The sequence below is a fragment of the Suricata suricatta genome, chromosome 2 (assembly GCF_006229205.1).
Source record: "Suricata suricatta isolate VVHF042 chromosome 2, meerkat_22Aug2017_6uvM2_HiC, whole genome shotgun sequence".
Lineage (NCBI taxonomy): Eukaryota > Metazoa > Chordata > Mammalia > Carnivora > Herpestidae > Suricata > Suricata suricatta.
In genome coordinates, this window is record NC_043701.1 from 65,582,969 (window position 1) to 65,608,533 (window position 25,565).

The 25,565-nt window shown below is 37.7% G+C and overlaps 2 protein-coding genes across 4 annotated transcripts in view; one reads left to right on the plus strand and one right to left on the minus strand.

Moving 5' to 3' along the window:
* Nucleotides 1-6,034: 6,034 nt before the first annotated feature.
* On the minus strand, nucleotides 6,035-10,043 carry TMEM60 (transmembrane protein 60). The gene is made up of 2 exons (XM_029956852.1): nucleotides 9,806-10,043; nucleotides 6,035-6,725 (listed from the first exon to the last, which is right to left on the minus strand). The coding sequence occupies exon 2, from the start codon at nucleotides 6,673-6,675 to the stop codon at nucleotides 6,274-6,276; it is 402 nt and encodes a 133-aa protein (XP_029812712.1). The 5' UTR covers nucleotides 6,676-6,725; nucleotides 9,806-10,043; the 3' UTR covers nucleotides 6,035-6,273.
* Nucleotides 10,044-10,301: 258 nt separating this feature from the next.
* PHTF2 (putative homeodomain transcription factor 2) overlaps nucleotides 10,302-25,565 on the plus strand; it is a 118,856-nt gene continuing 103,592 nt past the window's right edge. The window contains exon 1 of one of the 3 annotated variants that reach the window (XM_029927983.1): nucleotides 10,302-10,538. The gene's annotated coding sequence lies outside the window, so the exon portion shown is untranslated. Of the gene's footprint in view, nucleotides 10,539-20,375; nucleotides 20,395-25,565 lie in introns of those variants that run through there. The other 2 variants (XM_029927947.1, XM_029927953.1) reach the window with 2 other exon arrangements.

The following is a 25,565-nucleotide window of genomic DNA, read 5'->3' on the forward strand; positions in this document are numbered from 1 at the left end:
CACACCCTTGAAGCATTTTAGACCAATCATTTACTCCTTCAAACTCCGTATGTATGACCTAACTGTTCTGTTTTGCTTTTCCATTTCTTTGGATGTCTTCTTTTGCTGTTCACCACTATGTAAAGTAGTCTCAAGTCTCAGGTTCTTTAGGTCTCTATATTCTGGCCCTGAATTAACTTCATGACCCCATAACTTCAGTCAGCCTTGGATTCTCACTGCAGCTCTAATGATCCCTGTAACCAAATCTAAATTCTTTTCCCTTTCCCCTAAGCACTAGCTGTTCCATTCTCTCCTAATTTGGTTATTGGCATCACTCTCCCTCTACGTAGTCATCTCACAGTAATCAGACTTCTCTTTTCATCTAACTATACACAATGTATTGTGAGATTTTCTTGTCTTGGCCCCAAAAATGGTTTTATAATTTGTCTGCTTCTCTTATAATAGATGTTCAGTCACAGTAGATGTTCATCTCACCTGGACTCTTAACATAGCCTAAAATGTTCTAGGCTGACTGCAGTCCTCTGCTCCTATCCCCATTCAATTCATTCTTTCTTACTACCAGATTAATCTTTGTAAGACAAATAATTGTTACAGTTTTACTTAGAAATATTCCATGGTTCTTTTCCTAAATAGAAGCCAAATGTTCATCGTTGCAGCACAAAGTCTTCATGATGTGGCCCTTCCTTTCCAGCTTCATCTGCTATCACATCCCATTAACGTGCATACCCAATTTTCAGCTTTACCTGGTGTCAGTACTTGCCATTTCCCTTGTGTACTTTTAAAATTCTTTGCCTTTGCTGGGGAAATCTCTTCTTGTACTATAACACAGTGAAATTTTACTTATTTTTTTCAAAATTCTAGTTAAACATCTCTTCCATGTATCTTTTACTGAATTTGTTTGTCCCAACTGTCCTCTGCTTTTTGTATCCCTTTGTGTATATTATTTAATGTACATATTAGTTTAGTACATGTTGGGCTCTGGCTAAGCCATTAGCTAGAAGTTACATTTTCTTATCCCTTTGTATCCTCAACATCCAGTATATTCACTTGGTATTCAATAAATATTTGAAGGAACTTTATCTGTTATACCTTAACTTTGCTGGGAGTGGGAAAAACAAATTGGGTAGATTTCTATAATTTAAAAAGTCTGTCTCTGACTCTAATTCATAATGCAATTCTAGAATTGCAGTAGAAGAAAAGTGGAGAAAATGAGATCAGCAGGCACTACAAAGAGACCATTTCTATTTTGTACTTACAGTTTTATGAATAAAGTTTAAGAAGTGACCTGTTAGCCTGGGCCCATTGGGCAATGTGGAGAAAGTAAATATTGTAAAGATCATTAAACTTGTAAAACCCAACTTTTTCCTTCAACTAGAGATAAACTCATTACAAATTAAGGATAAATTTTAACTAGAACTAAAATTATTAAAATGGCAAATAATCATAATAAGGTGCACCTTAATATCTCAGTCTGAAGCAGCTTTTTAACTGTTGGTAAGTCTTTCTTGGCAAGATAAAGTCTTCCTATTGATGCTGTAAATATTCAAAAATTGAAAAATTTGAAGGTTATAACATGTACTAGTGTTTCGTTTGTATCCATTTGTTGCAGGAGACCATTTGTTCACAGACCTCTGAAGCCACTTCACTAAGTATGATACTATGCTGAGGGCTTTCGAGTAGTACAGCTATGGGTCATTAAAGGGGGAATAATGCACTTGTACAATATTTGTTGAAAAATTTCTTAGTTGGTATTTTTCATCTGTAAAATGGCAGGATGGGGGGGAAACACCGATTCTGTGAATTGGTGGTGATAATTAAATGACAACATGCCAAATGTTTACATAGCACATTGGTTTATATATTGTAGACACTACAAGAGTTAGCTTCTCATCCTGGAATTAACAGTAGAAAGAATAGAAGAGCTATGCTCTGGGTCAGCCTAATCATCTCACACCTCTCCCTAATTATGGGCAAAGGATAGGTATCTGGGAAGAGGAAAAAGTTTATCAAGGGGTCAAGGTGAGGGTGTGGTGGAGGTAAGGTAGGTATCAAAAACAAATTTATTCCTAGTTCAGTATTTTGCCCTGAGCCAGAAATTCAAAATCATGTCTTGTCACAGACTACCTTTTCCTGATTACAAATTTGTGTTTGTGGTATATAGATGGTATTAGCAGTAAGTTTGCTGTGTGGTATAAGATTACCTGTATGATTATAGTATGAAAACTTGAACATAGGGCAAGCAAAATGAGAGTAAAATATTAAAATGTAAAGTAGACCCCTCATAAAAGCTTGTAACCCAGGGTTACCTTATCTAGCATTGGATAACTGGTATGTATCTTCCACTGATACTTCCTATTTTTTTTTCTTCAATAGCAAACCTATTTATGGAAATAGCATTTGGAGTTAGACTTCTGCATTTATCAATGACCACGGGCTGATTTACGTTTCATTTATCTGGGCTTTAGTTTTTCAGTCATTGTAATAAGGTTTTTGTTTTTTCTTGGTTCTAACACTGTGATTCCTGTGTACCTTTATTATCTATGTCATGAATTATAAGAACACCAACAGTACTTTGAGGATGACTGACATTTATTGGGCAAACATGACAAGATGAGAGGAAACTCCTTTTGTAGTTTGTGCTTGTTTCTTAATATAATACTAAAAGCACTCTACTCTGATTGATTGTCTTCAGGAAGGAGAAATGACTCTTCTTTTATTGATGACACAGGTACATAGTAATATGCCTGCCCCTATATGAAAATGGTTCTATGGTTTCCTCTCCTTTTTTGACCATTACTTCTGTTCATTAGTCAACATCAGTTTCTCTTACTTGTTATACTGTGTAAAAGCAGAATGGAAAACAGCCTAATTCATACGATTAATAACTTTTAAAACTATAGTAAACTTCAGCCCAAGGATGGATATCTACTTCTCAAAGCTTTGCACAACTATTTTTCTTGGTGCTTGAAAGCTCTCCATTGGTGGGCTCATGTTTCATGTGGTAAGTTGATTGCACCACCATACCCAGCCTCTGTGTTCATGAAATATTGCTGAATTAAGTTGTGCACTTTCAGTATTTTCTACTTTTCATATTTCTAAGTCTTATAAAAAGTTATTTTTCAGAAGTTGCTTTTTTCACTCAGAATTTTTGGTCAATCTTTTGCCCCAAACCAGATTGTTACTTCTTGTTCATGCTGACCTGGAAAATACTGGCTTCACGAAAAATCTTCATGTTCTATACTTTCATGTTTAAGTTTCTTTCTTAAGGCAGAGTGTGTCCCTTTTATAAACACCTTTGGTTTTATGGTAAACACCTTTGTATTATAAAGGAAATATTCTGTAACTAAAAACAAGGTATTTTTCTGCAATATTATTATTTCATTAGTTTTGCTTTTTCTGTAAGCATAATTTCTATCCTATCTTTAATTACTTAATATTTTAAATGTATTCCAACCACTGAGGATGTGATACTGTGATTTATAAGAAATATATATTTGGTTTTCATCCCTATTCTAGGCACAGGAAACACCCTTAGAACTTAGATGTTAAGTGTAATAAAAGTGTGTCTTGAAATTATATTAATGAGGTAACTTGGAAAACTTGTAGGTAACCTAAGGATAGGGGTTGGTTGCCAGGGGAAACAACCATGTGATTAAAGGGTTGGAACTTCCAGTCCCCCCTTCCTTCTACTTAAGGGGAGAGCAACTGGAGATTGACTTCTGTCACCAGTGGCTACTGATTTCTTTAATATGCTATGTAATCAAACCTCCATAAAATCCCAAAAGGATGGGGTTCAGAGCGCTTCTGGGGTGGTGAACACAAGGAGATGGGGAAAGAGTGGTGTGCCCAGAGAGCATGGAAATTCCTTGCCCTTTCCCAATACCTTGCCTTACCTTTTCTTCATCTTGCTGTTCCTGAGTTCTATCCTTTTATAATAAACTGGTAATCTTTTTTTAATGTTTTATTTATTTTTTAGAAAGAGAGGGAGACAGTGTGAGCAGGGGAGGGTCAGAGAGAGAGGGAGACACAGAATCCAAAGGCAGGATCCAGGCTCTGAGACTGACACGGGGCTCGAACCCACAAACTACGAGATCATGACCTGAGCTGAAGCCGGATGCTTAACCGACTGAGCCACCCAGGCGCCTCATAAACTGGTAATCTAATAAGTAAACTGTTTAATCTCATAAGTAAACTGTTTCTTTGCATTGTAAGCTGCTCTAGCAAAATTATCGAGGGAGTCATGTGAACATCCAGTCTAATGCTGGTAGGTCAGAAGTATAGGTAACAACCTAGATTTGTAATTGGTATCTGAAGTTTGGGGAGGAGGAGGCATCTGCTGGAATTGGACCCTTAGCCTGTGAGATGAGATACTATTTCCAAGTACTGTCAGAACTGAATTGGTGCCAGAATCAAGGAGGCACACATCAATAACTTACTGTGCCGCTCCAAGTTGTTTGTTCAGTGTCAGTATACCAAATTAAGAAAAAGTTCTACTTTCTGGGAGCCTTTCAGATACAATTATTTTATCCTCATGGGTCAACATGTTGGTTATTATGTGGCCTTTTAGATATAATATCCAGTTTCTCTCTCATTTCCTCCGAGACCTGTCCCCTATTTTTCTCTTAGAAAATCACATACAGAGATTTGCTTATTTTATGGCTTAGCTTGGGGGTCTGTTTTTTGTATGGCTGTGAGGCAAGAATGGATAGTTTTGAGTAACTGGAACAAAAGTCCAAAGAATAGTAACTTTGCGATATGTGGAAATTTTACAAAATTTAAATTCCATTGTCCATCAAGTTTTATTGGAACATAGCCATGGTTTATGGCTGCTTTCTTGCCACAGAGCTGATTTGAATTGAGACAGAAACCATATAGCCCACAAAGCTGAAAATATTTACTATACAACCTTTTACAGAAAAATTTTGCTGACTCCTGACCTAGCTGTTTGCATGTGGTACTGTCCTTTTCCTTTTTCCTGTGAGAGATCATACTGAGATAATATATGCACAAATGCAGCTTTTGCCAAATTTCAAAATCCTCCTGTCTGGTTTCTGAAGGAGATGAAAGCTTTTTTCTCCTTTGAATCTATCATTAAAGAGACCAAATGGTTTGGATCTCTCCGCTGGATAAGAAATATCTGATCAAATCTGGAAAATTATGTTCCCCATATTAACTATCCTTTTCCATCCTATTTTTAGATGCTCAAAATAGAATACATACCAATTATAAGACAGCAAAATGCTTGTAATTGATCATTTTTATTTTTAGTTTAGCTCCATAGTTTCATAAGCACATTAATTTATGGTGTTGTAACTTTGTCATGTCATCTGCTTTACAAAGGAGAACTAGACCAAAATGTTATATTCAAAGCAGTCCTCTCAAGTATAAGCCAGGAATCACTTTCTTATGTGTTAGATATTTTTTAAGACCAGTAAAACACTACTTTAGGTTCTTCCTGAAGCTAAAAATGAAGGCTGTATAGGGTGACAACCATCACCTGCTTTAGGGATACACTTAAGACTGGAATTCCTGGAAGTGATGTCACCTGTGCTTCACTGGAATGGGTTAAGTGCCTTGGGAGGATGATCTATAAATTCTCAAACCAGGATATTCTAAGAGTGAAAGGGGCACTAAATTCCTGAGGCTGAGAACAGCAGGCATTAAATGGGGCCTGTCCTGATTTAACCAGGATAAAAGGCCCCCCTAACTTTAAGACTAGGCAAGCCTCTGCTCTAATATGCCACCTCTAAGTCATGGGTCATAAACAGAAGAAAGAATTCGCAATGCAGTTAGCCTACTCTTCTGTCAAGCTCGGATTCTTTGTGAATGTAAACATGAAGTGGCATGCTTAAATATTTCATTAATTAGGTTTTTTCTTCATAATTTACAAGCACAAATGATCATTTATGTTGGTCATAATGGGGCCATGATATATTAAACTACCCAAATAATGTAGATTTAAGACTTTGTATTTACTTATTTTAAGAACTGACCATATACTTTTAACAGATTATTCAAGAGTCAAGTAGAAAAATAAGGTCAAAAACAAACTTTATTTATATAGGGATAATAAGGATATTAATAACTCAAATATTGAATAAGCTTTGGATTGACTAGAAGTCCATGATTCACAAAGACTATTTGATGGAAGCAGTATAAAACTACATTTGGTTTTTTCTCAGTTCTCTGGTATTTCTTCAAGCTTGCAAAGATTCAGAACACTTTAATGACAGCTTGTTGAACAGCAATAAAATGAGATGATGTCCTTAGAAGTCAGTCTCTCACAAAAAAGACGTTATATCCAAGTTCTATCAAAGCCCCAGCCAGTAAGGCCCATAAAGGAATGAAGACATAGGACAGATTCATTGTAGTAAACTGTTCCAGTTTAGCACAGAGTGCAAGGCAGAAGGCTAATTTAAGTAACATTGCAATGAGGTACCAGGCTTTTTTTTTAATATTGTGTGATCCATGTCGAGGGTCAAAACCAGACTTACATCGCCCAGCCATTTTCACAATCAGCATGACAAGAAGGATAGTATCAAATATCCAGACTGGAATAAATATGAGGAACCAGTTCCAAGGTGCCTTCTCATCCAGTTTCAACACCAACATGATCAAGAAGAGTAATGTGAAAAGCCAGGTGAGTAGTACTCTCTGAGCCAAGGACATTCTCATTTAAACAGTTTAAAGAGGCTGTTGCAGAGTCGAAAAAAGGGAAATACACCCTAAGAGAAGGAAAAAAAGTCAAGATTGTTTTGATACCGGAAAAAAAAATCACTTCCATTCCTGGTGAACAAAGCTGGCTCTTCCCCCACTTACAAATTTTCTAATTGTGAAAAATTCTACTATTCTTCCTTTCAAAACCTGTAAAATTTTATAGCCATCTTTGACAACATTATATCCATCATTCCTTAAAGCCCATGACAAAATACAATAAAATTTTTAGTATATCAAGTGGGCATAAGCTCTATACAAAATGTCTCAAGAATAGTCTGTTCCTTTTCATTGCTGCCACTCAAGTCCAGGTACTCATGACTATTCCTGCACCTCAGGGATATTCTTAACCTCTTTTTGTACACTTGTATGTCTATAAATTTTCATTTAATTTTGGGATGTACTAAGAAAAAGCTTTCAAAATCAAAAGGGGAAGTGGCATCAGGCCAAGAGAGGAAAGTTTTAATAAGGAGGGAATGATAAAAAGATACTAAGTAGGATTACTTAAGAGGTCATTGGGCTAAAATAATATAGAACTCATTGATAATCCTGGATTTTCACTTAGTTTAATCTATGGGTTTTAAATTTTAAATTAAACTTTCTCATTGCAATTCTTAATACCTATTTTCTTAGTCTGAACTTTTCTTTTTAATACTACTCATTATATATTGTTTGTGGTATACATCGTGATTTTTTTTTTACTGTCTGCAATCCAATAATCAAGATCATTAAACTTTTCACATTTTGTTACTATTAGATGCTAAAGTATTCAATAATTGAGGCCCTTCCTTCCTTCCTTTTCTTTCTTAAACTCTATGCACATTGTGGGGCTTGAAGTCAGGTCTCTGACAGGCAACCCGGAGCTATTTCTTATGCCCCTATTTGGTCTTACTGATTTATATTTGTTTTGCACTAGTACTATATGACTGTGATTGGATATGTTCTAGGATATATGCTCTCATATCTGGGAAGCTTAGTACCTACTCACGGATTTCTTTTCCAGAGTATTTTGCCCTTTCATTTTTCACTACTAAAATCACCAATTCTTTAAAAACTGGAATTTTGATTGGGACTCTTTCATCTATAATACGTAGGTATAAGTATTTAGTCTTCACATTACAGGTTTACAGTATGTTCTATACTTATTCAAGTTTTTTATATCAACCTTGTGACCATATGGAAAAAGAGTAAGTAGAATGGAAATCAGAAGCCAGAATGCATGCAGTTGGGTAAGGAGTTAATAGAAGATAATGAAATGCAAATAGTTGACAACATTTTATTCCTTTGAAACATTTGGAGAAAAAAAGATGAAAGATTAAAAAATAATGAGATTGAGAAAGGGTTAAGAAGGAATTTTTCAGTAAAGGAAGAATCTAAGTATGATTACAAGCTGAGGGGAATAAGCCACAAAGCAGTGATAGATTGAGAGAGGACACTTGATGACAAGAGGAAAAGATCAGAAGGTGGTGGAGTACGAAGCAAAAGCATGAGGGCGAGGAGTAAAAAATGCAGGAAGAAACCAGGAAGGGAAGAAACTGGCTAGATGAATAAAATGTCCTAAATTAGCATGTTTAATTAATTATATTTTAGAACTGTGACATTCTTTGTTACATCTCTACTACTTTAAACAGTGGGTGGCTATCATAGGGCAAGAATTTTTATGTTTTATTACGATACTGACTTAATGGATCTCCAAACTTCCCTCTTCCCCTTAGCCCCATCTTCTGGCACTCATTCACTTAGCTGGCAGATACTTCATACTGCAGTATGAAAAGCAGATGCTTTTACTCCCAGGAAGGCATTTTCTATAGGTCTCCTTTCCTGACCAGAGGCTGCCATAGTGGGATATGGGGCTGAATTTGGAAGAAGTGTGAGGGGTTTGTACTGATTATTAACTACACATGGATTTCATGCTCTAAGGCAAGTTTTCTCAATTCTGATTTCCAATATATCTGGCCATTTTTTGAACCTTTAAAAAGTTTACAATAATACACCTGCTTAAATACAACTTTTCCATTAGCCACTGGACGAGTGCAGGTTCATTTTTTCGCATTTAAGACTGAGTAAGCACCTGGTCATACAAAGGATGCTGCACTCAACACAGAGATTTTAGGATTGGAGGTGGAAGGATACAAAGAGCATAGTCTTAAGGCTTCAAGTTTTATAATGTGAGATGCAACAAAGTGCTGTATGCACTTCCACTAAAATGCCCTCAACTGAGAAGCATTATGACGATATTTAAATGACGCTTTAAGAATTCTGGATGCTGAGTTACAACGCTAATTTTATTTGTTCACAAATCTTCACTAATTGAAGCAATTGTATTTGTTTCCTACTACTACTCTTCTTTCTCCTCAAGGGAAGGGGTTGCCTTCTCCAAAACAAAAATTTGCTCTACCTAAGTCCCATTTGAGGCGGTTACTTCTGATACCAATAAGATAGTTAATTATTAGTTCATATGCTTCCTTCCATCCATTGTCAAAACGTTCTGCATCGCCCCCAAATGGAAATCAAAAGGGCTTTACCCACAGTTCCAGCGTGTCGTGTGTGCATGCACGGATTTGCCCACGGTGCTTCCCACACCACCCCCATTTCCCTTTCTCGCTACCGCCGGTCCTCTTCCAAATCAACTCGCCTCATCCCAGAGAGTTTTGCTTATGAGCCCACAACACAAAATTCTTCTAAATAACGAGTAGCTTTTGAAAGGCCCCTGCTGCAACGGCCTTGGAGAACTTAACCTTCCTTCAGAGGAACAGCGTTCTGCTTACAACTTACATGGTTTTCGGGCCTACTTGTTCCTAGAACTTCAGACTGTTCCTAAACTATACTCGTCCGACAGTCCGCTCTATTCGGACTCTTCGCATTCTGTGCTTTGGGCAGCCCTTAGATTTTGAGAGTTGAACGCGGTTTCCTGCACAGGATCCAAAACGCATGAAGCCTGGTGCCAAGCAGGTGTCAGTCTTTTTGGGTGGGAGGGGGTGGGAGGGAGAGACAAACCCCCCAAGGCTTCGGGAAGCCAGTACCGGGGCACCGGGAGGGCAAATGCATCTCGGAAGAATGCCGGCCCGGCCCATTGGAGCCCGGCACTCACCTGGCAGCGCCGGTGGCCGGAAAGCGGAATGGGGGGCGAAGATCAGAAAACTCGCCAGTTTGGATCCTTGGCCTTTTCCACGCTTTCTCCTCCATTAAATCCAGAACTCGTCACATGATAATCAAGAAAAAGATCTCAGTTCCGCCTCCCCAAACCACCTCGGCAGAGGCTCTATGTTTTACCTCAGGGCCACGCCCACATCCGGGGCAGGTTCTTACCACCCCTGGGCCTACCCTCTCTACCTATAGGTAGAGAGGATGCCAATCTAAGTTCAGAGGCCTTTTTCCCTGTGGTAATTGGACCATTTGGCTACCCGTGCGAACCAACCGATCTTTTCTTACGTTCGGGTTTGTCAAAAAGGCGGCTATAAGAGAAGCCACTAGGTCCGCCTCTCTACCGCTACCGGCTAGGAGGAAAGTCAGTCTAGGCACATCCTGGAGTCTCCGTAGTCCCATTGGGCCCACAGGTGCCAATCAGACCAAGCAGCGCTCGGCTCCGCCCCCGAGGGGCGCTCCGCCCCTTCTCTCCCTCCTCCCCTCGCCGGCGCGCGGAGACTGCAGGCTCCGGCGCAAAATCCTGCGGGAGAGGGGGTGGGGCGATAGCTCTGGAGGCAGCGCTGCCGCCGGCAGCCTCGTTTTGACTCCTCCGGCTCCCGCAGCGGCGGCGACGCTCGCCTTGGAGTCTCCCGCGCGCACCCCAGCCGCCTCCTAGCGGCGCGGCGCCCGCTCCTACGGTAAGAGCCGGCATCACCTCCGTGCTGGGGCGGGCCGTGTGGAGGTCGTTGGGTTCTGACAGAATCCTGGGGATGGAGCAGGACGAAGGAGGAAAGCGGCGGGCAGGATGGAGGTGGGGGTCCGGGGCAACGCATCGCCCTCTGCCGCTGGTGACTTCCCCGGCCGCCGCTGGCACCTGCGCGCCGGGGTCAACCGCGGTCCCCTCCCATCATTTGACCGGTGGCAGAGGCTCAGCTTTTCCTCGAGCAGTCCTCGAGCCTCGATGGTGAAGGGCCAAAGCCCAGCGCCGCCTCCCGCCCCTCCGCCCCCTCTCGCGGCCCCTCTCCTTCGCTTCCTTCCCCTGGCGCTCTGCTGGGGGCGCGTCAGGTCCTGGAGGGCGTGCGGGGGCCTCGGGCGGCCGAGCCCGGTCTGGCGGGAGAGGTCAGCCAGCTGCGGGAGGGACGGGCTCGGGCGGAGGGGCGACTGTGGGCGCGCTGGACGCAGGTTGGAGGGAGGGTCGCTGCCCTGCACCCACTGAGCAGGCAACAGTTTAGTTTTCTGATTCCAGTACTGACTGCGGAGCGGGTGCTGAAATCGTCTCGGGGGCCTTAAGGGCTCTTTATCTTCTGGAAACAATACTGCGGTCCACCAGCTTACTTTACCTTTTCTTATTTTTATCTGTCTAATGTTGACAGTGTTTTGGTATCGTTCTTTCGAGTCATGACTTTTAAACTCAGCACCTCCTTGTGTAACTTTGGAGATCATTCTGTCACTGATCCATCACTCTATTTTTAGCCTGACCAAAGGGGGGGAGGGAAAAGGAACTGCTTTATATCATCATATACTGACTGACTAGGGGAGTGCAGAATTTGCAACAATTTATTAATGTCATTATTTACATACCAAGTAATTTTTAAATTCGTGAATGTATTAAATATTTTGTAAGTACACATGTTGTCTTTTTTATGCTATATCCTGCTTACTTTGAGGTTATTTTGTTGTGTGCTTTTTGATTTTATAGTTTTTGGTTAGCTTAGCCAACTAGACATTTTAAGATTTTCCTTTTCTTTAAGACTTGGGGTATAGCCATGGTGTTTGGTCTTGTTTTTAGAGATTATGTATTTTTTGAGAATTTGATTCCTCCCAAACTGGATTTTTTCATAACATTTTTAAAGTTGTAAGGGGGAATTCTGAGAATTGGAAACCATGCACTTTAGCCTAAAGAGCTGTAAATTATCACAACAAATTGAAATCCTAACTTCTTGGAGTAAACATTGGTAAGTAGAAGAGAAGGAAATGGGTGTCCTGTCAGTTGTAGTGTCTCAGCCTCCAGATACCAGAGGAAAGGAATCTAGAGGTCTGGGGAGAATGAGCCATGCCTGAGCCCAGACACAAGGTGGTTCCAGGAAAAATTCTTGCTGGGGAAATAGCTAGCCTCCCACACAGGTTAGTTGTATGCATGCATGGGATAGTATTAAGTGTTATTGAGGTAGGAAATGTCTTTTCTAATTTGTATCGCTTTTTGATAGAGCATGAAAATGTAATAAGGGGAAAAAGTACAATGTACCATGGAGGTTTTCCATAGTCAAACCTTCCGGAATAAACTTTGTTTGAGTCCAAACTGGCACTGGACAGTTGGCCCTAAAAATGGAGTAGGTGACCTGAGCAATTTTTATTTTTTAATTTAATTTTGTAGTTATTTTTAAATTGTTATTGATTTATTTTAAGTAAGCTCCACGCCCAATATGAGGTTTGAACTCACAACCCCAAGATTAAGAGTCACTTGTTGTATTGACTGAGCCAGCCAGGCACCCTGGCCTGACCAATTTTTAGACCACCAACCTTTTTGCTAGCTCATTTGATACAAAGTTGCAAGGAATGTGTAATGAAAATGACTTCACTAAACCAAGCCAAAGAAAATTTAGAGTGTCAGATAGAAAAAATGAGGATAGAAAAATAGTAGGATTGCCTATATACTATCTCATTTAATCTTTATAGTTCTATAAGGCATGTACTGTGATTATCGTTCTGTTGTATAGATAACCATATGTAACCATAACCTAAGTTAACTCATTTGCTCAAGATTTCTCAGCTAATAAGTTGGTGGAAGTGGGATTCAAATCTGTGCAATCATTACAAAGCCTACATTGCAAGCCCATATACTTTACCACCACGGGGACTTCTTAGAGACATGGTACAATGAGACTAATTAGGGGAAATAATGCTGCAAAAGCATAAACTGAATAAGCATATCGTATGTATTCAGTAACACTTTGAGTCACTGTGTGGTAGGCACTATTGAGTGTGTCTGAGGATGGAGTCACCCTCCCTGACTGGTGGAGGAGAGAAATATTTTAACAGGTAATGACAATAAAATACAATGTATTATAAGAGTACCGTAGACTTGTAATTTAATGGAGGAGAAATCAGTTGAAGTTTAGATATACCCGCATTTGAATTCCTGTTTGACTTTATGGCGTTTAACATGGTAGCAAACCTTTTGAGCTTCAGTTTCCTTATCTATTAAGTGGAGAGATTACTTCAAAGGGGAATATTAAGTATTAAACAGAAGATATAAAGTACTGACACATTGGTAAGCACTGAATAAAGAAGAAGAATTTTCAGAGAGATTAGAGAAGGGGTTGGAGGTTTAGTGGGGAGCTATCTCTGGAGCCTTAAAGGGTGAGTAGTTTTCATTGTTGGGGAAGGGGGGCGTTCCACACAGACAGGAGGCAGGGTCCTTGAACAGGAATGGGGATTGTTGATGGAATGGCAAGTAATTGTAGCTTTGTATAAAAAGTATTTGCAAAGGGCAAATTTAAATGATAATTGTATATAAATATGGCCGGGCAAGGTGAGTACTATCCAATTTTGGTGGTTGGAAATTGCGTACTTACCTATTTAAATTGTAGGAAATCTTCAGCAGTTTGTGCATTGTTATATTTTTATTTAATATTTACCTTTAAATATTTATTTTCCCCGTCGTCATTTAAAACTTCATTTCCAAATATGTCCAGCCAAGCACTTTGATTATTTCATTGTGATGTTTCATTCTAAATTGTAAAGGAAGATTTAACACCACCAGAGGCATTTGCACTTAATTTGTAGGATGTATTTGGGGATTATTTTAAAAAATCTTAAGTGACTGTTGCCTTCCCTTAACCCCTTTATCTAGTATATAGCCACACAGAGCCAATGTTGTCAACTACCCTTTGCATATGTTGACTGCTTTTTCTGAATCCAAATGTGAGACATGATGGTGGGACTGTTCTTAGAAATCTCAGGAAAAGGTCCCCTGTGTAGATCTTCACTTCAGGTTAGCACAGAACCATAAATGTTCCCATTGGACTGATAAACCATAAATGTTCCCATTCTTCGTGACCAGAATTATTTGACAACATTGAAAATATTAAATGACATTTAGGAAAGCTGCATTTTTATTCCAATGTGTTAGGCTCGTACAGATTGCCAAAAATGACACAAAACACAGAGATCAGATTTCATATGAGAAAAACCAACTGCTTCCTAGAGCAGGTAGTTTTAGAGCACAAGGAAAGGGCACTGGACTTCATTCTGAGGAGTGAACAGGAACTGGGCAGGAAATGGCTGTGGCTACACCACTACCTGATAATGATCATAACATGATTGAATTTGACATTTAATGAGAGGAAGTAAAGTGGGGGAAAAGTGCTCTGTATGCAGCTTTCCAGTTTCAGAAACAGTAGGGGAAAGGAGCTGTTAAAAGTGTTTCAGTAGAAGTTTTGAAGGTACGTAGTAGGCACTCCTATTTGTTGCGTGAATGAAAGCACCTTAGTTAAGCATTCAGTTAAAACGTGTGTTACAGATAGCAGAAAACTTTTGCTAAGTTATGTGGCCCAAGTTGTGGTGCTCTATAGACCTAGGTTCAAGTCTCAATTCTTCAGTCCATCAGTTGTGTGACTTTGGGCTCTTTGTGAAATCTTTTCAGGGGTCAGGTTTATTTAATCATAAAATGGAAGTACTTATTGTGAAAATTAAATGAGCTAAAGCACTTGACACGTTGCCTGGCTTATAAGACATGTTTAAAAAAATGGTTGTTGCCCTTATGTGATTAAGTTAAACAGTTGTTTTATTTTAAATATACAATTCTCACTTGATCTTAGCCAAAAGGCCAAGAAGCGATAAAAAAAAAATACAATTCTCAAATAGAGTAAAGGGAAAGTCAGAAAATGGCAAATAAAACTTTAAAATGAGGCAGTAGGATGTTAGACGGGCAACAAGCAAAGTTGAATTAAAAAAATCAAGTTATTATAGCCACATAGAAAACAAGGGAAAATATGGGGAGAGGATTTTATGTTGTCAGGTTTTTGTTTTTTTGGTTTTTTTGAAGACAGTGTGTCAGACTCATTAAACCAGGTAGAGTAAATAAATAAGGTTTTACTATTCTAAATGACAATGAAAACATCACTGAAATTGGGTCTCTTGTACTGTGAACTTAGTATATACGGAAAGGGACTTTCTTGTCTCAGACTCCTTAACCACCTTCTTATCCCTAAAATTCTCTTAACAGATAGAAAACATTAATTTTACCGTTATAGAGAAGGCTTTAATTACAGGTACTCCTAGTAGATAGAGCAGGTTAACTTAACTACATGTATTTCCTAAGTGTTGATTCCGTATGTTGCATTGCGTGCTATATATCTTTTGGACACTGATGTCTAAGTATATCATATGTTGAAAAATAAACATATCTTGTTCCCAAATCTGTTTGTCTTCTATATTCCCTATCCTAATGAATGGGTTTTCTAACGTTTAAGCCAAGAATCACGGAGTATCCTTACTCTTTCATTCTCCATACCTTTCATGTCCAGTCAGTCATTCTATCTGATCTTTCTACTAGCTATCTGTGTTTTAATCATGTCCTGTTTGAACATTCACCCCTCATTGCCATTGGTTTATTTCAAACCCCCATCTTTTCTTCCCTGGGTTATTGTTACTAGTTTTCTTGGTTTTAATGTAGCATCATATTAATCAGTTCTTCCCACAGCTGCTTTCTAGAATGATTTTGCTGAATACTGGCATAAATATATTAAACTATATCCATAGTCCCCTCTCTCATTCCTGACTGTTAATTTCTGTGGTTTTTTCATTGTTTCCTTTTCACTTTGGCTAGAGGTTTCTGTTTTATTGATATTCAGATCAGCTTTTGTTTTTCTTTATTGATTTTCTGATCTCACTTTCATTGATTTCTATTCTTTTTTTATTTTTAAAGTTTTTCATTTATTTATTTATTTTGAGAGAGAGACAGGAAGAGAGGCAGAAAGAGAGGGAGAGAGACAATCATAAGCAGGCTCCATGCTCTCAGCATGGAACCTGATGCAGGGCTTGATCTCACAAATCATGAGATTAGGACCTGAGTCTAAGTCAAGGGTGGGACACTTAACCAACTGAACCACCCAGGTGTCCTTGATTTGTATGCTTTGCTATTTCTTTGCATTTTATTTGCTCTTGATTTGCTTGAAACTTAAAATCTTAGCTCATTAATTTATTGTCTTCTGATATAAATGTTTAATACTGTAAAATTTCCCTCTAAATAGTGTTTGGCTGCATCCCATGAATTTTGATATGTTGTATTTTCATTTATATTCAGTTCAGAAATCCTTGCTGATTTTATTTGTAATTTCTTCTTTAACCCCATTGGTTATAAATGAGTATATGCATGAGTTTCCAAATCTTGGAAAATATTTCAGATATTGACTTCTGATTTAATTTCACTGTGGTCAAAGAACATATGTTGAAAGATGTGTTGTTTTTTTTTTTTAAGTTTATTTTGAGAGAGAGAGAGAGCATATGTGTGTGTGCATGTGGGTAGAGGAGGGGCAAGACAGAGAGGGAGAGAGAGAATCCCAAGCAGGCTCCATGCTATATCAGCAAAGAGCCCTATGCAAGGCAAGATTTCATGAACCAGGAAATCAGAATCTGGGCCAAAATCCAAGAGACAGATGCTTAACTGACCGAGCCACCCAGGCACCTCAAGATTTGAATCATTTTAATTTATTGAGACTGTTTTATTGCCCAAAATATGGTCCATATCGGTAAATGATTCATGTGCACTTGAAAAGAAAGGTGGGTGGAGTGGGCTATAAATGTCAGATCAAGTTGGTTGATAGAATTTCTCAAGTCATCTTTATCCTTACTGATTTTATGTGTACTTGTTCTGTTTTTGAGACAAGGGTATTGAAATCTCTGAATATAATTGTGGAGTTGCCAATTTCTGTTTGTACTTCCATCAGTTTGGCTTTATATATTTTGAAGTTCTGTTACGAGATGCATGCATGTTTAGGATTGCTGTGATTTCTTGACAGATTGGATCCCTTTGTCATTGTGAACTGGCTGTCTTTATTTCTGGTAATACGCTTTGCTCTGAAATCTACTTTGTTAGTATTGCCTTTCCAGCTTTCTTTCTTTTTTTCTCCCAGCTTTCTTTTGATTGGTATTAACATGGTGACTCTTTATCCATTTTTTTATTTTTATCTATTTATGTGTTTATATTTGTAGTAGATTTCTGGTAGTTAGCGGATAGTGCAGTTTTATTTTCTCACCCAGTTTCTCAGTCTTTGCCTTTTAATTTAGACCATTTACATTTAATATGATTATTGATGTTGTTGAGTTTAAATCTTCTAGTCTTTCTGTTTGTGTTTTATTTGTCCCAGCTGTTTTTTGTTTTTGCTCTTTTTCTTTTGCCTTCTTTTGTATTACTTGAGTATTTTTTATGACTCTCCTTTATCTCTTTTTTTCTTTTTGGCTTATTTATTATCAGTAGTTTTTTTGCTGTATTTTATTTTTTGGGGTTTTTGTTAGTTTGTAGTGTTTATATACATTTTTAACTCATTAGTCTATTTTTGGGTAAAGTACCACTTCACATATTATATAAGAACCTTATAATACTATACTTCCATTTCTCCCTCTCATTCGTGTGTTGTCATACATTTTAGTTGTACACATGTTTAAATTGCACAATATACTTTTAGTCTTTTAAACTTTAAATGGCAATTATCTTTTAAGGATTTAAAAATAATTTTTGGAAAAACACTCTTATATCTACCCACATTTGTCCCATTTTCAATCTCTTCATTTCTTTGAAATTCCTTTTCCATCTGGTATCATTTTCCTTCTGCCTGAATGATTTCCTTTAGCATGTACTATAAGCTGAACTACTGCTGCTGAATTCTTTCAGCTTTCATATGTCTGAAAAAACTCTTTTTTTCTTGTTGTACTTCAGTTTTCAAATATATTTTTTGCTGGGTATAGAATTCTAGATTGACAGTTTCTTCGTTTCAGGACTTTAATGATACTCCACTGTCTTCTCATTTTTCTGACCTGAAATCTACTCTTACCCTCAATTCTTTATACTGAAAGTATCTTTTTTCTCTGGCTACCTTTTTTATTTTTTAAGTTTATTCATTTATTTTAAGAGAGAGAGAGAGAGCGCGCGCACAGTTGGGTAGGGGCAGAGAGAGAATCCCCAGGAGCCTATGTGCTGTGAGTGCAGAGTTCAACAGGGGGCTCATAGACATTGTATTTTTTACATCTAGAAGTGTGATTTGAATCATGTTTATATCTTCCATGTCTCCCCTTAACAGTGCTCATGCTTTCATCTTTTACTTTTTTGAATAAATGGAGTTTATAATAGATGGATTTTTTTTTTAGGTTATGGTTAAAAATACATAACATAAAATTCACCATCTTACCCATTTCACCATTTTTACTTAAGCAGTTCAAAAGTGTTAAGAATATAAACATTGTTGTGAAACAACTCTCTGGAACTTTTGATCTTACAGATCGAAAACTCAACACCCATTAAACAACTCCTCTTCTTTCCTTCCCCCAGACCCAGGTAACTACCCTTCTACTTTCTGTCTCTATGAATTTGGCTTTGCTAAAATGAAATACCGCAGTATTTGTCTTTCTGTGACTGGTTTATTTCTCTTAGCAAAATGTCCTTAAGATTCATCCATTTGTAGTTTATGATGGGATTTCCTTTAAGGCTGAATAATAGCTTATTGTATGTACATACAATATCTTCTTTATCGCACCGTTCTACCATTTCACTAACTGTAGTACACAGTTTTTCTACATCATTGTTAACACTTATTTTTTGGTTTGTTGATAGTAGCCATCATAATGGTTGTGAGGTGATATGTCATGGTTTTGATTTGTATTTGCCTGATGATTAGTGATGTTGATCAGCTTTTCGTATGCTTGTTGGCCATTTGTACATCATCTTTGGAGAAATTTCCATTCAAGTTCTTAGCCCATTTTTTAATTGAGTTAATTATTTTTTGTTGTTGTTAAGGAGTTGTTCTTTATAAGTTCTGGTTATTAATCCCTTATCAGATATATAACTTACAAATATTTCCTCCCATTCTGTAGGTTTTTTTCTCTGTTGACTCTATCCTTTGATGCACAATAGTTTTTAAGTTTGATTTAGTCTCATTTGCCTATTTTGCTTTTGTTGTCTGTGCTTTTGGTGTCATAGCTAAAAAAACATTGTCAAGTCTAAACTCATGAAAATTTTCCCCTATGTTTTCTTCTAGGATTTTTATAGTTTCAGATCTTAGGTTTAGGTCTTTATCCATTTTGTGTTAATCTCTGTATGTTGTAGAAGATAAAGGGCCACCTTCATTCTTTTGCATGTGACTATCCAGTTTTCCCCAGCATTGGTTGTTAATGAGCCTGTCCTTTCCCCATTGAGATATCTTGGCATTCTTGTTAAAGATCATTTGACCATATATGTGGCCATATATGTTTATTTATGGACTCTGTTCTATTCCATTTGTCTTTTTGTTTGCATTTTTTCCAGAACTACACTGTTTTGAATGGTTTGAAATAAATTGTGAGTCCTTCAACTTTGTTCTTCTTTTTCAAAATTATTTTGGCTTTTGGGGTCCTTTGAGATTCCATATGAATTTCAGAATGGATTTTTCTATTTTTGCAAAAAAAAAAAATACCATGGAATTTTGATAGAGATTGCATTTAATCTGTAGATCATTTTGGGTAGTGTGGACTTTTTAATAATCCTGTCTTCCAATCCAGGACATAAGGTTGCTTTCCATTTATTTTTCTCTCATTTAATTTTTTTCAGCACTGTTTTATACATAACAACTGTAATGTCCTTCCTTACTAATCCTATCACTTTTGTCATTTCTGGGTCCATTTTTGGAACTGATTTTTCTTCTTATTATGGATTGTATTTTCATATTTCTTTGCATGCATGCTAATTTTTGTTCGAATGTTAAACATTGTGAATTTTGTTGTTTGGAAATGCCTTTCCTTTGTATTAGTTTAAATTTTTGAGGTTTCTTCTGGGACACAGTTAAGTTACTTAGGAACAGTTTAATCTTCCAAGGCTTGCTTTTTAAGCTTTGTTGGGTGAAACCTGAGCATCATTTACTATAAGGTTAGTTTGTTCCTAGTACTGGCATAATTCCCTTCAGAACTCTAGCTATGGCCCCATTACAGGATTTCTTCACTCTGTGAACTCTTACCATTCCTGTGTGAGCTTTGGTAATTGTTCTGATTGCTTCTTTCTGGTGATTCTTTCTCTGACTTTCTTATATACATGTGCTGATCAGTATTCAGTCAGAGACTTATGGAGAATGTTCTGCAGAACTCCAGAGCTCTTTTTTTTTTTTTTTTTTTTTTTTTTTTTTTTTTTTTTTTTTTTGCTTTCTCCTCTCTGGTAGTTTGCCCTTGGAACTCCAGCTATCTTGGTGTCATTGAACTTTCTTTCTTTCTTTTTTTTTTTTTTTCTAAGTAGGTTCCACGCCCAGTGTGAAGCTCAAACTCATGTTCTTGAGATCAAGAGTCACGTGCCCTACCAACTGAGCCAACCAGGTACCCAATTGTTTTCTCAGTTTGGGGAGTCTGTCTGGCTCTGGTTTTCCCATCTTAGTACTGCATCCTGGAAACTCTATAGACAGAACACTGGAGAAATTGTAGGTCTTACTTTTGTTTCCTCTTTCAGAGATTGTGCTGCCTGCTGTCCAATATTTGAAAATTTTTACTCTTTTGTCCATGTTTTTGGTATTGAAGATGGGAAGATTAATGTGGTCTCTGAAACCCCCATCATGGTTAGAAATGAAAGTCCCTCTTGGGGCACCTGGGTGGCTCAGTCGGTTAAGCATCCAACTTTGGTTCAGGTCATGATCTTGTGGTTCTTGAGTTTGAGCCCCATGTCAGGCTTGTGCTAACAGCTCAGAACCTGGAGCCTCCTTCAGATTTTTTCTCTCCCTCTTTCTGCCCCTCCCCTGCTAGTGCTTGCTCTCTCTCTCTCTCTCTCTCTCTCTCTCTCTCTCTCAGAGAATAAATAACATTAAAAAAGAAGAGGAAGAAATGGAAGTCCCTGTATATTAAGTTTTAAAGTCATAATTTAAATGGAAAGTACATAAAGTACCATTTTTTAAGTTGTTTTACTTAAATCCCATGATTTCATAATGTATTAGCTTTGCATAGTCAGAACCAAAGGGTAGCGTATGTTTTGACTGGATAAATATATTTATGTGCATCTTCCTCAGCATTCCTATTTCATTTAAAACCAATGTAGGAATGAATGTATGATGAGTTAAAAGGTGAGCAATTAATTGCATTTTTTTCTTTTGTAAATGCAGTTTTTATGACAAAAATTGTGTGAGTGTGAAACACATGACTAGACTATTACCAGGGGAAGTTAATGCGAAGTGTCTCTTACTGTAAGTGTAATGATTCAATTTTTATCATTGGAAAATATTTGCAGCAATGACTAAAAATACTGCTATGGTCCAGAGTTATTGTTTATATTTTGAGCAGTCATTTCAACTTAACCTTTGAAGTAATATGTATTAAACAGTGTTAAAAATATCTGGAGGAAATGGGCTTTAAGATACTAGAAGAGGGGTGCCTGGGTGACTCAGTCATTAAGTATCTGACTCTTGATCTCAGCTCAGGTCATGATCTCACAATTAGTCATTTCTAGCCCCACATTGGGCTCTCTGCTGTCAGCTTGGAGTCCACTTGGGATCCTCTGCCCCTCCCTCTCTCTCTGTCCCTTCCTTTGTCTCTCTCTTACTCTCTCAAAAATAAACATTAAAAAAAGATATTAGAAGCATGTATATAAAAATCTGTCTTCTCATTGATCATAGGCAACTGAAGTGACCTTTTTCTTTTGATGGAGGTAGTTTTGTAAATTTATAAAATTAAAATACAGGGATGGTTTTCTTGTGCTTATCATATTCTCTATCAGTGCAACCACACTAAATGAGAAAATAAACTTAATTATAAGAGGAAGATTTAGGGGTGCATGGGTGGCTCTGTCATTTGTGGATCTGACTTCTCGTACCAACTCAGGTTATGGTTTCACAGATTCATGAGTTAGATAGAGTCCAACATTGGACTCTGTGCTGACAGCATGGAGCCTTTTTGGGATTCTCCCCTCCCCGCCCCTGCTCACACACTCTCTCTGTCTCAACATGAATGAAGATTAACTTTAAAAAAGTAAGAGGAAGGCATTATGTATATTAAGTTGATAGCTTGTGTGTAGAAAATTTACATAAAAAAGGAAATATTTAAAAACTGAATTAAAGCTTATTGTAGCTTTTTTCTTTTTTGTTTTGACATAATTTCAGGCTTGAAGGAAAAATTGTAAGAACAGTATAAAGAATTTCTCTGTACCCTTAGCCTAGATTAACTGTATAACAACATTGTCCTACATTTCTTTATCTTTTTTATCTCTACAGAAAGATACGTATGTGTTACTTTGTTCCTGACTCATTAGAATCCTGACACTCAGTTTTGTTTCCTGAAAACTAGGTGATTCTCCAACATAAGCAAAGTGCAGTGATCAAAAATCAGGATATTAACATAGATACAATATTATTATCTAACCTGCTGGTATTATTCACATTTGACCAATTGTCACAGTACTATACACTTAGCAAAAGAAAATCTGGGATCACATGTCTCTTAGGTTTCCTTTAAGCTGGAATATTTCATAAGCCTATGCTTATGAAAGCTGATACTGATATTTTTTTTAAGTGCTGAGATATTATTTTAGTTTGATTGATCTTTCTCCCAAAATTAGATTCTTGTACTATATTCAGGACAGGAGTACCACAAATATAATGGTGTGTTCTTCACAGTGCATTATATCCAGAAGCAAATGCTATAGTTTCTCCTTTTACTGGTGATGATTATTTAGTTTCTCCAAGGTAAAGTCATTGTAGCTGATAAATACCTGTGGAGAGAAATTTTGATTGTGTAAATATCCTATTACTCTCAAATCTGTTCATTGGCTTTAATATATATTGATGATTCTTGCATGAATCACTTATTAAGATAGTTACTTAAAAGTTCTCTTCACAGGGATACCTGGCTGGTTCAGTCAGTAGAGCATGTGACTCTTGATTGAGGGGTTGTGAGTTCAAGTCTCATGTTGGGTGTAGAGCATACTAAAAAAAATGTGTGTGTGGGCTGCCTGGGCAGCTCAGTCGCTTAGCATCTGACTTCGGCGCAGGTCTTAATCTTGTGGTTCATGAGTTGGGGCCCTGTGTCGGGCTGTGCGCTGACCCCTCAAAGCCTGGAGCCTGCTTCAGATTCTGTGTCTCCCTCTCTGTCCCCCTCCCCTGCTCATGTTCTGTGTCTCTCTCTCAAAAATAAACATTAAGAAAAATTTTTTAACATTAAAAAAAGTTCTCATCGCAAAGGAAAAAATTTTATAACTGAGGTGATAGATGTTAACTGAAATTATTGTGGTAATTATTTCACAGTGTATACATATAACAAATCATGTACACCATAAACTTATGCAATGTTCTATATCAATTATACCATAGTAAGATTGTTGCCAAATGGTAACTTTGTTTTTGTAGTTCTCTAATTTCTGTGTTAACTGGCTCCCTGCTATATAGAGAAGCTTCCCTCTTATTCATTCATTCATTCATTCATTCATACCAGTATATTCTTATTTTAATTTTTGACAATGCCCCTATCATTCTTTGAGCACCTTCTTAATTTCTAACCTCACAAGATGTTCCAGAATTCTCTTGTACTGTCTCTGTGCCAACTGGAATCAGACATTTCTCTAAGGAGCCTTGGTTGCTTTTACTGTAGAATGATATTTAGAGATTTGGTTGCTAGATATGCTTATAGCTACTAAGGAATCATTGCTTCTAAGCCCTCTCAGTGGACATAGCTAATGTATTATATATGTATGAATATGTATGTGTGTGAATGTGTATAATACACTTATATTTTGAGAAATGATTATTGAGTTAACCAGTGTCTTGGCTGCTAAGAATAAAAAGTGAATATATCTTAGGCCATATGACCAAGTGATCATGTCCCAGTTAGTAAAAGTTATACATCTACTGTGTTTTGTACTCTTTGGATAAATAGATTTCTTTCTTGGCCAACTAGATTTTAGGAATTATTTAGATCTTATCTGGTGAGGAAGATGACATGGATCATGAGAGATGCAGAAATCATGTTATATGGAGAATAGTTGAAGGAACTGGGAACATTTGGTCTGGAAAAAGATTAACAACAGCATATACTTATTACATTATTTTATTTGAAGGCTGAAGATGTGATAAATATATTTTATGCTCATTTAGTGTATCTAACTAATACAGGTGAATGAAACCTACTAGAGACACAGTTTCTCTCTGCATCAGGAAAATTTTGAGCAAACTCTCTTCTAATGGAGTGACCTGCCTTGAAAAGTTCAAACTCAGTTATTACCTCTTCAGAGGGAAGGTTTGCCCATTTATATATAATTAATTTGCACTGCAAGAAGTTGGAACTACTTGAAAGATGACTTAGTATGGTATATTTAGTGGTTTAGCTAATTGTATATCTCACGAGATGCATCATGAGGAAAGAATTGTGTTCCAGATAAGTGTAAGTGTAAGACATGTTGTGTACATACTCCTCTCTTGGATATTGATAATGCACACAAATGTATTTAAGACTCTGAGAAGTCTTTAGGTAAGGAAATGTATCTGACTTTTTCTAAACTAGTGGACTCAAGGGACAGGTGAGGCTACAGCTATAATCTACATACATGGGATTTACACCAAGATACCTAAAGTGATTATCAAGAGACTAAGTAAAGCCAGGGAGATGTCTAAGCACTGAGCTCAGGGAGAAGAAGAGAGCCAGCAAAGAAAGTGAGGAGGAGTAGCCAGAAAGTTAGGAGCAAACCCAAGAGAGGTTTCGTAGAAGCTAAGTGAATAAAGTCTTCTAAGAGAAGGAACATAATTGGCTGCACTGTATACTGCTATTAGGCCGAGTATGATGAGCACCTGAGACCTGATCATTGGATTTATTATTTTTTAATGTTTATTTATTTAATTTGAGAGAGAGAGAGAGAGAACAAGTGGGAGAGGGACAGAGAAAGAGGGAGACAGAATCCTAACCAGGCTCTGTGCTGCCAGTGCAGAGGCTGACACGGGTCTTGAACCCACGAACCATGAAGTCATGACCTGAGCCAAAACCAAGAGTTGGACACTCAACTGAGTGAGCCTTCCAGGTCCCCCAAGACTGGATCGTTGGATTTAGCAACTAGAAGTCCTCGGTATCCTTAAGGAGAGCTTCCAGTAGAGTGTGGGGAGTAAAGGCATGAATGGATTGAACAGAGAAGTTAGAGAAATTGGAGGAGGTAGCAAAGCTTTGCTGTGAAGGAGAGAAGAAATGGAATAGTTGTAGTTTTGGGGCACCTACTGTGGTCTTTTTTTTTTTTTAATGTTTATTTATTTTTGAGAGAGAGAGAACATGTGTGAACAGGGGAGGAGTAGAAAGGAAGATAGAGAATCCCAAGGAGGCTCCACACTGTCAGCACAGAGCCCAACACAGGACTCATTCTCACAACTGTGAGATCATGACCTGAGTCAGACGCTCAACCAACTGAGCCACCCAGGTGCCTCTCTAATGTGGTCTTTTATTGTTGAAAAGATGAAGCAAAAATGAAAAGAGTAAACTATACATAATTGAGCTCATGATTCTGGTTTAAGTAGTAGTTATAGCATGTTTAA

Excerpts from the sequence above, each read along its gene's own strand:
- TMEM60 (XM_029956852.1), bottom strand. The coding sequence starts at position 6,675 with ATGAGAATGTCCTTGGCTCAGAGAGTACTACTCACCTGGCTTTTCACA.